This window comes from Oncorhynchus kisutch, linkage group LG21 (genome assembly GCF_002021735.2).
Source record: "Oncorhynchus kisutch isolate 150728-3 linkage group LG21, Okis_V2, whole genome shotgun sequence".
Classification (NCBI taxonomy): domain Eukaryota; kingdom Metazoa; phylum Chordata; class Actinopteri; order Salmoniformes; family Salmonidae; genus Oncorhynchus; species Oncorhynchus kisutch.
Window position 1 is genome coordinate 30581635 of NC_034194.2, and position 12817 is coordinate 30594451.

General features: G+C 43.1%; 1 protein-coding gene across 1 annotated transcript in view; it reads right to left on the bottom strand.

Moving 5' to 3' along the window:
* The window catches only part of LOC109879218 (MAM domain-containing glycosylphosphatidylinositol anchor protein 2), a 425402-nt gene that overhangs the window by 7967 nt on the left and 404618 nt on the right, over window positions 1–12817 (bottom strand). Inside the window, exons 16-17 of the mRNA XM_031800190.1 lie at window positions 6034–6164; window positions 5815–5914 (exon numbers count right to left, since the gene is read on the bottom strand). Of these exons, the coding sequence (XP_031656050.1) occupies window positions 5815–5914; window positions 6034–6164 (231 nt within the window). The remainder of the gene's footprint in view (window positions 1–5814; window positions 5915–6033; window positions 6165–12817) is intronic.

A 12817-nucleotide genomic window follows, 5' to 3' on the forward strand; every position in this document is an offset into this window, starting at 1 on the left:
CTTCCGGTTACGAGTCCAACCCTCTAACCACTAGGCTACCCTGCCACCCCAAGGAGGAAAGGATGAAACAGCGTCTGTGCCAACAGTAAGTACAGATAGTAGTATAAATCCCCTGGCACAGTCCCCGCAGCAGGACAACTTTCTCACGGTTTCTGGAAGGAAATGCTGTAGGAATGCTCAACTGGTGTCGCTCATTCAGCCGACAGAAACTTTCAACCGGTTTTCCCCATTAAGCAGCGAGTCGGAGTCAGAGGCCGAGCCTTATCTTGTCTCTACTCCTCCCGTTACGGGGTCTGAAATGCCGAAGCTTCCCACCATTCGCTCTGACAAATTGAAAACTCTAGTCATTGGCGACTCCATCACCTGTAGTATTAGACTTAAAACGAATCATCCAGCGATCATACACTGTTTACCAGGGGGCAGGGCTACCGACGTTAAGGCTAATCTGAAGATGGTGCTGGCTAAATCTAAAACTGGCAAGTGTAGAGAGTATAGAGATATTGTTATCCACGTCGGCACCAACGATGTTAGGATGAAACAGTCAGAGATCACCAAGCGCAACATAGCTTCTGCGTGTAAATCAGCTAGAAAGATGTGTCGGCATCGAGTAATTGTCTCTGGCCCCCTCCCAGTTAGGGGGAGTGATGAGCTCTACAGCAGAGTCTCACAACTGAATCGCTGGTTGAAAACTGTTTTCTGCCCCTCCCAAAAGATAGAATTTGTAGATAATTGGCCCTCTTTCTGGGACTCACCCACAAACAGGACCAAGCCTGACCTGCTGAGGAGTGACGGATGTCTTGATGTGATTGGCCTGACTGAAACATGGCTTAAGCCTGATGAATTTACTGTGTTAAATGAGGCCTCACCTCCTGGCTACACTAGTGACCATATCCCCCGTGCATCCCACAAAGGCGGAGGTGTTGCTAACATTTACGATAGCAAATTTCAATTTACAAAAAAAAAAGACGTTTTCGTCTTCTGAGCTTCTAGTCATGAAATCTATGCAGCCTACTCAATCACTTTTTATAGCTACTGTTTACAGGCCTCCTGGGCTATATACAGCGTTCCTCATTGAGTTCCCTGAATTCCTATCGGACCTTGTAGTCATAGCAGATAATATTCTAATCTTTGGTGACTTTAATATTCACATGGAAAAGTCCACAGACCCACTCCAAAAGGCTTTCGGAGCCATCATCGACTCAGTGGGTTTTGTCCAACATGTCTCTGGACCCACTCACTGTCACAGTCATACTCTGGACCTAGTTTTGTCCCATGGAATAAATGTTGTGGATCTTAATGTTTTTCCTCATAATCCTGGACTATCGGACCACCATTTTATTACATTTGCAATTGCAAAAAAAAAAAATCTACTTAGACCCCAACCAAGGAACATCAAAAGTCGTGCCATAAATTCACAGACAACACAAAGATTCCTTGATGTCCTTCCAGATTCCCTCTGTCTACCCAAGGACGCCAGAGGACAAAAATCAGTTAACCACCTAACTGAGGAACTCAATTTAACCTTGCGCAATACCCTAGATGCAGTTCCACCCCCAAAAACTAAAAACATTTCTCATAAGAAACTAGCTCCCTGGTACACAGAAAATACCCGGGCTCTGAAGCAAGCTTCCAGAAAATTGGAACGGAAATGGCGCTACACCAAACTGGAAGTCTTCCGACTAGCTTGGAAAGACAGTACCGTGCAGTACCGAAGAGCCCTTACTGCTGCTCGATCATCCTATTTTTCTAACTTAATTGAGGAAAATTCCTTTTTGATACTGTCGCAAAGCTAACTAAAAAGGAGCATTCCCCAAGAGAAGATGGCTTTCACTTCAGCAGTGATAAATTCATGAGCTTCTTTGAGGAAAAGATCATGATTATTAGAAAGCAAATTACGGACTCCTCTTTAAATCTGTGTATTCCTTCAAAGCTCAGTTGTCCTGAGTCTGCACAACTCTGCCAGGACCTAGGATCAAGAGAGACGCTCAAGTGTTTTAGTACTATATCTCTTGACTCAATGATGAAAATAATCATGGCCTCTAAACCTTCAAGCTGCATACTGGACCCTATTCCAACTAAACTACTGAAAGAGCTGCTTCCTGTGCTTGGCCCTCCTATGTTGAACATAATAAACGTCTCTCTATCCACCGGATGTGTACCAAACTCACTAAAAGTGGCAGTAATAGCCTCTCTTGAAAAATCCCAACCTTGACCCAGAAAATATAAAAAACTATTGGCCTATATCGAATCTTCCATTCCTCTCAAAAATTTTAGAAAAGGCTGTTGCGCAGCAACTCACTACATTCCTGAAGACAAACAATGTATACAAAATGCTTCAGTCTGGTTTTAGACTCCATCATAGCACTGAGACTGCACTTGTGAAGGTGGTAAATGACCTTTTAATGGCATCAGACCGAGGCTCTGCATCTGTCCTCGTGCTCCTAGACCTTAGTGCTGCTTTTGATACCATCGATCACCACATTCTTTTGGAGAGATTGGAAACCCAAATTGGTCAACACGGACAAGTTCTGGCCTGGTTTAGAACTTATCTGTCGGAAAGATATCAGTTTGTCTCTGTGAATGGTTTGTCCTTTGACAAATCAACTGTACATTTCGGTGTTCCTCAAGGTTCCGTTTTAGGACCACTATTGTTTTCACTATATATTTTACCTCTTGGGGATGTCATTCGAAAACATAATGTTAACTTTCAATGCTATGCGGATGACACACAGCTGTACATTTCAATGAAACATGGTGAAGCCCCAAAATTGCCCTCGCTAGAAGCATGTGTTTCAGACATAAGGAAGTGGATGGCTGCAAACGTTCTACTTTTAAACTCGGACAAAACAGAGTTGCTTGTTCTAGGTCCCAAGAAACAAAGAGATCTTCTGTTGAATCTGACAATTCATCTTAATGGTTGTACAGTCGTCTCAAATAAAACTGTGAAGGACCTCAGCGTTACTCTGGACCCTGATCTCTCTTTTGAAGAACATATCAAGACCATTTCAAGGACAGCTTTTTTCCATCTACGTAACATTGCAAAAACCAGAAACTTTCTGTCCAAAAATTATGCAGAAAAATTTATCCATGCATTTGTCACTTCTAGGTTAGACTACTGCAATGCTCTACTTTCCGGCTACCCGGATAAAGCACTAAATAAACTTCAGTTAGTGCTAAATACGGCTGCTAGAATCCTGACTAGAACCCAAAAATGTGATCATATTACTCCAGTGCTAGCCTCCGTACTCTGGCTTCCTGTCAAAGCAAGGGCTGATTTCAAGGTTTTACTGCTAACCTACAAAGCTTTACATGGGCTTGCTCCTACCTATCTTTCTGATTTGGTCCTGACGTACATACCTACACGTACGCTACGGTCACAAGACGCAGGCCTCCTAATTGTCCCTCTAAGCAAACAGCTGGAGCCAGGGCTTTCTCCTATAGAGCTCCATTTTTATGGAACGGTCTGCCTACCCATGTCAGAGACGCAAACTCGGTCTCAACCTTTAAGTCTTTACTGAAGACTCATCTCTTCAGTGGGTCATATGATTGAGTGTAGTCTGGCCCAGGAGTGTGAAGGTGAACGGAAAGGCTCTGGAGCAACGAACCACCCTTGCTGTCTCTGCCTGGCCGGTTCCCCTCTTTCCACTGGGATTCTCTGCCTCTAACCCTATTACAGGAGCTGAGTCACTGGATTACTGAGGCTCTCTCATACCGTCCCTGGGAGGGGTGCGTCACCTGAGTGGGTTGAGTCACTGATGTCATCATCCCCCCCCCCCCTTGGGTTGAGCCGTGGCGGAGATCTTTGTGGGCTATACTCAACCTTGTCTCAGGATGGTAAGTTGGTGGTTGAAGATATCCCTCTAGTGGTGTGGGGGCTGTGCTTTGGCAAAGTGGGTGGGGTTATATCCTTCCTATTTGGCCCTGTCCGGGGGTGTCCTCGGATGGGGCCACAGTGTCTCCTGACCCCTCCTGTCTCAGCCTCCAGTATTTAATACTGCAGTAGTTTATGTGTCGGGGGGCTAGGGTCAGTTTGTTATATCTGGAGTACTTCTCCTGTCCTATTCGGTGTCCTGTGTGAATTTAAGTGTGCTCTCTCTAACTCTCTCTTTCTCTCTTTCTTTCTCTCTCTCGGAGGACCTGAGCCCTAGGACCATGCCTCAGGACTACCTGACATGGTGACTCCTTCCTGTCCCCAGTCCACCTGGCTGTGCTGCTGCTCCAGTTTCAACTGTTCTGCCTTATTATTATTGGACCATGCTGGTCATTTATGAACATTTGAACATCTTGGCCATGTTCTGTTATAATCTCCACCCGGCACAGCCAGAAGAGGACTGGCCACCCCACATAACCTGGTTCCTCTCTAGGTTTCTTCCTACGTTTTAGCCTTTCTAGGGAGTTCTTCCTAGCCACCGTGCTTCTACACCTGCATTGCTTGCTGTTTGGGGTTTTAGGCTGGGTTTCTGTACAGCACTTTGAGATATCAGCTGATGTACGAAGGGCTATATAAATACATTTGATTTGATTTGAAATTTGATTTGATTTGATCATGCCAATCCACAAAAGTGACCCCAATAACTACCGGGGGATATGCGTCAACAGCAACCCTAGGAAAATCCTCTGCATTATCATTAACAGTAGAATCGTACATTTCCTCAGCTAAAACAATGTACTGAGCAAATGTCAAATTGGCTTTTACCAAATTATCATATGACAGACCACATATTCACAAACAAACCAAAATAAAGGCAAAGTCTTCTTATTCTTTGTTGATTTCAAAAAACGTTTGACTCAATTTGGCATGAGGGTCTGCTATAGAACTTGATAGAAAGTTGCAAAATCCATGTACACAAACAACAAGTGTGTAGTTAAAATTGTCAAAAAACACACACATTTCCTTCCACAGGGCTGGGGGGTGAGACAAGGATGCATCTTAAGCCCTAACCTCTTCAACACACTGTATATATCAATGAATTGGCGAGGGCACGAGAACAGTGTGCAGCACCCGTTCTCACCATACTAGAATCTGAAGTCAAATGTTTACTGTTTGCTGATGATCTGGTGCTTCTGTCACCAACCAAGTAGGGCCTACAGCAGCATCTAGATATACAAATTCCATCTAGCCACTGTTGCCCTAGAGCATACAAAAACTATACATACCTCGGCCTAAACATCAGTGCCACAGGTAACTTCCACAAAGTGGTGAAGGATGTGAGAGACAAGGCAAGAAGGGTCTACTATGCCATCAAAAGGAAAATGAAATTCAACGTTAAATTAGGATCTGGCTAAAAATAATTGAATCAGTTATAGATCCCATTGCCCTTTATGGTTGTGAGGTCTGGAGTCCACTCACCAACCAAGAATTCACAAAATGGGACAAACACCGAATTGAGACTCCGTATGTAGAATTCCGCAAAAATGTCCTCTATGTACAACGTAAAAGACCAAATAATGTATGCAGAGCAGAATTCGGCCGATACCCTCTAATGATCAAAATCATGAAAAGAGCCGTTAAATTCTACAACCACCTAGGAAGAGATTCCCAGACCTTCCATAACAAAGCCATCACCTACAGAGAGGTGAACCTGGAGAAGAGAAAGCTGGTCCTGGGGCTCTGTTCACAAAAACAAACAGACCCCACAGAGCCCCAGGACAGCAACACAATTAAACTCAACCAATTCATGATAAAACAAAAAGAGAATTACTTGACACATTGGAAAGAATTTACAAAAAAAAAGAGCAAACTAGAATTCTATTTGGCCCAGAACAGAGAGTATATTGTGGCAGAATACTTGATCACTGTGTTTCTGTACTCACTAACGGCCGGTAGATCTCTACACTCCCCCTCCTCCAGGGTGACATCATCAATTGCGATATCCCCCTCAATACCAGGACCTCGGATACCCTCCAGCACCACCTGAGTTGGGAGAAAAAGAGAGAGATGGAGAGTGATAGCTGTTATAGACATAAACTTTAAGTTGGGATTCTTCCCCTGACTGACTCCCGAATCATCCAATCACACAAGGTTTTACTTACCTGGAAAGAGGCGGTTGGGTGGATGCTAACTTTGGCCTGTTTCCAGTGGTCGCCTTGGTTACCACTCAGTGACCAGGTGGGCCCCTCTGTTGCTGCCTGACCCTTCTGTCTCAGGAGCGCGTTCAGGGTCCCTACAGATAAGAGAGACCACACGGTCACACACGGTCAAACTCAGCCAGAGACTGTGACACGCAGTCAGAGCCGCCTCAAGTGTTGCCAATAATCATCTCCATAATGTGATATTGCAGCAAGCTTTTCAGGGTCCCTGCAGAGGAAAGATACCACACGGTTAGATATGGCCTGACACGGTCAGAGAGGTTCAGGAAGTCATATGCTTAAGGGCTTTGAGTGATTCCATATCACAGTATGAATCAGGATATGTATTTTTCAACAAATGCTTAGGCCAGGAGTTCCCAAACTATTTTGGCCTGCGACCCCATTTTGATATCACTTTTTTTCGTGACCCCACCATGCAAAGAAAATTATGCAATCAACAGCCAATGTTAACTTTTTAATTTGGGCTATGACACAGTCTATTAGAAATCAGTCTGACAGTACTTTGGACAGCATTTAAATCTGAAGATGGTTTGAAGTGACTGTAAGGCATCAGAAAGGTATTGGGTTCAGAAGATCACCAGGCAATAAAGTTGTATGATCTTCTGTGTAGAAAATAGTTTAATGTCCCACCCATGTGATTTAGTGCTTGGTCTTGTCCACTTGGTTCTAATGGCTTGTGGGCATAATAGAGGGAAACAGTACGTACGCACAGTTGAAGTCGGGAGTTCACATACACTTAGGTTAGAGTCATAAAAACTTGTTTTTCAAACACTCCACAAATTTCTTGTTAACAAACTATAGTTTTGGCAAATAGGTGAGGACATCTACTTTGTGCATGACAGAATAATTTTTTCCAACAATTGTTAACAAATTATTTCACAAATAACTCACTGTATCACAATTCCAGTGGGTCAGAAGTTTACATACACTAAGTTGACTGTGCCTTTAAACTCCAGAAAAGGATGTCATGGCTTTAGAAGCTTCTGATGACATCATTTGAGTCAATTGGAGGTGTACCTGTGGATGTATTTCAAGGCCTACCTTCAAACTCAGTGCCTCTTTGCTTGACATCATGGGAAAATCTAAAGAAATCAGCCAAGATCTCAGAAAAAAACATGGTAGACCTCCACAAGTCTGGTTCATCCTTGGGAGTAATTTCCAAACACTTGGAAGTACCACGTTCATCTGAACAAACAATATTACGCAAGTTTAAACACCATGGGACCACATAGCCATCATACCACTCAGGAAGGATACGTGTTCTGTTTTCTAGAGATGAACATACTTTGGTGCGAAAAGTGCAAATAAATCCCAGAACAACAGCGAAGGACCTTGTGAAGATGCTGGATGAAACAGGTACAAAAGTATCTATATCCACAGTAAAACGAGTCCTATATCGATATAACCTTAAAAGCCGCTCACCAAGGAAGAAGCCACTGCTCCAAAACAGCCATAAAAATGCCAGCAACTGCACATGGGGACAAAGATCGTACTTTTTGGAGCAATGTCCTCTGGTCTGATGAAACAAAAATAGAACTGTTTGGCCATAATGACCATTGTTATGTTTGGAGGAAAAAGGGGGAGGCTTGCAAGCTGAAAAACACCATCTCAACCATGAAGCACGGGGTAGGCAGCATCATGTTGTGGGGGTGCTTTGCTGCAGGAGGGACTGGTGCACTTCACAAAATAGATGGCGTCATAAGAAAGGAAAAATACGTGGATGTATTGAAGCAACATCTCAAGACATCAGTCAGGAAGTTAAAGCTTGGTCACAATGGGTCTTTCAAATTGACAATGACCTTAAGCATACTTCCAAAGTTGTGGCAAAATGGCTTCAGGATAACAAAGTCAAGGTATTGGAGTGGCCATCACAAAGCCCTGACTCCAATCCTATAGAAAATGTGTGGGCAGAACTGAAAAAGCATGTGCGAGCAAGGAGGCATACAAACCTGACTCAGTTACACCAGCTCTGTCAGGAGGAATAGGCCAAAATTCACCCAACTTATTGTGGGAAGCTTGTTGAAGGCTACCCGAAACGTTTGACCCAAGTGAAACAATTTAAAGGCAGTGCTACCAAATACTTATTGAGTGTATGCAAACTTCTGACCCACTGGGAATGTGAATGCTATTATTCTGACATTTCACATTCTTAAAAAAAAGTGGTGATCCTAATTTACCTAAGACATGGAATTTTTACTAGGATTAAATATCAGGAATTGTGAAAAACTGAGTTTACATGCATTTGGCTAAGGTGTATGTAAACTTCCGACATCAACTGTACGTGTTCCTGAGATGTTTCCACTGGATGTTTCAGTGATGGGGTCATAATATTTTGTAGCTTAAACCATTCAAAAGATCGAGCCACATCTGTAGAAAGAAAACAGAATCTGCTTTGATTAGTACAACCACATCTAGTGGCTACTGGAGGTCACTGACTTAACCCCGGGTTCTATGAACCAACCGCAAATCAAATCAGGCGACCCTGCATGGAGTTTCGTCCCCTAGTTTGGAATACCCTGCCTTAGGCCAACTCTTAACAAAAGCAGCTTCTACCGCCTGATATTCTATATAATATGGTCATTTAGCAGATACTTTTATCTGTGACTTACAGCTAACACATGAAGGCACACAAAGGAATCGAACCCACAACCCTTTTGTGATTGGAGACATTGCCGTGTGTAAGGTGCCGTCTTTCTGAAGGGACGTTAAACAGGTGCCCTGACTCTCTGTGGTCAGGAAAGATCCCATGGCACTTATCATAAGAGTAGTGGTGTTAACCCAGGTGTCCTGGCTAAATTCCCAATCTGACCCTCATACCATCATGGCCACCTAATCATTCCCAGCTCCAAATGGCTCATTCTGTATATGAGAATGTTTTCTCAGTCAACTTAGCTGGTAAAATAAGGATAAAATAAAATATTGCTAGTTCCATGCTTCAACCAATTGAGACATAATCTACGCCACAATTTAACCTACATCATGAGTTGCTAGGGGCAGAATTTTCACTTTTGGATAAATAGCGTGCCCAATTTCAACTTCCTGCTACTCATGTCAGGAATATAAGATATGCATATTATTCATAGATTTGGATAGAAAACACTCTGAAATTTCTAAAACTGTTTGAATCATGTCTGTGAGTATAGCAAAACCCCGAGGACTATCTGTTCAGAATTTTTGATTTTTTCCCACCTCTCTGTTCCCTGAATTGTCTTTGCAAAGGGGTAATTCATAGGAACCTGTTGTCATTTCCTACCGCTTCCACTGGATGTCACCAGTCTTTGGAATTTGGTTGAGGTTATTCCTTTGTGCAATACAGAAGTAGGCCAACTCGGGAATTGGGGACACTTTTGTGAGTTGCGCAAGCCGTGAAAAGCAGCACTGGTTGGTTTTCTTTCCTGTATTGAATAAAGATTGCCCCGTCTACAATTTGATTATTAACGTTTAAAAATACCTAAAGTTGTATTACAAAAGTAGTTTGAAATATTTTGGCAAAGTTTGTAGGCAACTTTTGAAATATTTTGTAGTGACGTTGCGTTTTTTGTAAGCTGTTTTTTTCTGGATCAAATGCGCTTTATAAATTGACATTTTGGATATATATGGATGGAATTAATCGAACAAAAGGACCAATTGTGATGTTTATGGGACATATTGGAGTGCCAACAAAATAATCTCATCAAAGGTAATGCATGTTTAATATTTTATTTCAGCGTTTTGTGTAGCGCCTGCAGGGTTGAAATATGCTAGCTTCTTTGTTCCCTGCTGGTGCAGATGGTGCAGGCTATCAGATAATAGCTTCTTATGCTTTCGTCGAAAAGCATTTTTAAAACCTGACATGTTGGCTGGATTCACAACGAGTGTAGCTTTAGTTGAGTATCTTACATGTGATTTAATGAAGGTTTGAATTTTATAGTATTTTATTTGAATCTGGCGCTCTGCCTTTTCCCTGGTAATTGGCCAGTTGAGACATTTGCGTCCCGCCTATCCCTAAGAGGTTTTAAAAGGCCAAATGCAGATGTTTTTATCTCAATATCAAATCATTTCTGGGTAACAATTAAGTATATTCCTGTAATTACTGTAATAGCAAGAAGCAGCAAGCTGCACTGGATAGGATACAGAAAAAGGGCAAGCAAGAAACAGACATCAAATCAAATTGTATTAGTCACATGTTCCGAATACAACAGGTGTAGTAGACCTTACAGTGAAATGCTGACATACGAGCACCTAACCAACAATGCAGTAAAACAATTAAAAAATATATGAATAAGAATAAGAAATAAAAGTAACAAGTAATTAAGGAGCAGCGGTAAAATAACAATAGCAAGGCTATATACATGGGGGTACCGGTACAGAGTCAATGTGCGGGGGAACCGGTTAGTCGAGGTAATTGAGGTAATATGTACATGTAGGTAGAGTTATTAAAGTGACTATGCATAGATGATAACAACAGAGAGTAGCAGCAGTGTAAAAGAGGGGGGGGGGGGGCAATGCAAGAGTCTTTTGGCTTGGGGGTAGAAGCTGTTTAGAACCCTCTTCGACCTAGACTTGGCGCTCCGGTACAGTCTATGACTAGGGTGGCTGGAGTCTTTGACAATTTTTTGGGCCTTCCTCTGACACCGCCTGGTATAAAGGTCCTGGATGGCAGGAAGCTTGGCCCCAGTGATGTACTGGGCCGTAAGCACTACCCTCTGTAGTGCCTTGCGTTCGGAGGCCGAGCAGTTGCCATACCAGGCAGTGATGCAACCAGTTCTCGATGGTGCAGCTGTAGAACCTTTTGAGGATCTGAGGACCCATGCCAAATCTTTTCAGTCTCCTGAGGGGGAATAGGTTTTGTTGTGCCCTCTTCACGACTGTCTTGGTGTGCTTGGACCATGTTAGTTTGTTGGTGTGGACACCAAGGAACTTGAAGCTCTCAACCTGCTCCACTACAGCCCCGTCGATGAGAATGGGGGTGTGCTCGGCCCTCATTTTTCTGTAGTCCACAATCATCTCCTTTGTCTTGATCAGTTTGAGGGAGAGGTTGTTGTCCTGGCACCACATGGCCAGGACTCTGACCTCCTCCCTTATAGGCTCGTCGTTGTCAAACTTAATGATGGTGTTGGAGTCGTGCCTGGCTGTGCAGTCATGAGTGAACAGGGTGTAGGAGGGGACTGAGCACGCACCCCAAGAGGGGCCCCTGTATTGAGGATCAGCGTGGCGGATGTGTTGTTACCGGCCCTCACCACCTGGGGGCGGCCCGTCAGGAAGTCCAGGATCCAGTTGCAGAGGGAGGTGTTTAGTCCCAGGGTCCTTGGTTTATTGATGAGCTTTGAGGGCACTATGGTGTTGATCACTGAGCTGTAGTCAATTAATAGCATTCTCACATAGGTGTTCCTTTTGTCCAGGTGGGAAAGGGCAGTTTAGAGTGCAATAGAGATTGCATCATCTGTGGATCTGTCGTGGCGGTATGAAACCCTAGTGATTCTAGGGTTTCTGGGATAATGATTATCCCACTGACCCTTCCACCACGAAGGGAAAGGGAAAGGAAAGTCAGTTGTACAACTGAATGCATTCAACTGAAATGTGTCTTCCGCCTTTAACCCAACCCCTCTGAATCAGAGGTGCGGGGGGGCTGCCATAATCAATATCCCCGATCACGACATGACGCACCAACCTCAACCGATTGTCTGTGAGTGGTCTGAGTGACGAACCTAATTTGATGGGCCTAATGGGAGGGATGTAAGCTGAAAACTAGCTGCTATTGGCAGAGAGGTTTGGAACTCTCTTTGTTATTGGTCTATTAACTTTTACCACCTGGTGATTACACCAGGCAAGCTCCACCCATGCAAAAACATCTATCAGCATCTATCAGGAAATAACACTGATCACATTTTTCACACTTTTACAGTGTTAGTTTCATCAGCTGATGTACAATATGATTCAAAACACAGGAAAACAGTATTTGGACTTCAATGGGCATTTAAATGGGTAACACTTTATTTGGATAGTCCATCTGTAGATGTTCTATAGACTATCTACAGGCTATTAGTAACATTTCAACTAACTATATACTAACCCTAACCCCAACCTTAATCCTTATCCTAAACCTAGCCCTAACCCCAACCTTAATCCTTATCTTAAACCTAGCCCTAACCCTTATACTAAACCTAGCCCTAACCCGTATTCTAAATCTAGCCCTAATCCTTATACTAAACCTAGCCCTAGCCCTAACCCCAACATTAATCCTTATCCTAAACCTAGCCCTAACCCTTATACTAAACCTAGCCCTAACCCTTATTCTAAATCTAGCCCTAATCCTTATACTAAACCTAGCCCTAACCCCAACCTTAATCCTTATCCTAAACCTAGCCCTAATACTTATACTAAACCTAGACCTAACCCTTATTCTAAACCTAGCACTAACCCTTATACTAAACTTTGCCCTAACCCCAACCTTAATCCTTATCCTAAACCTAGCCCTAGAACCCTTATACTAAACCGATATCAACAGATAGTTTGTTAATAGTATGACCATCTGTAGAGCATCTACAGATGGACTATCTGGACGATCCAAATAAAGTGTGACCTTTAAATGCTGCATAAACTCCCAACGTCAATATTGAGCACTTATCGGAACACATTACTTGATCTTAATGTCAGTTTAACAGTGGAGGTTCTAACTGGTGTCTTGAGGGGGATTTTATTGGAGAATTTTAAAAAATCACTTAAAATTCATCTCTGCCTTCTGCAT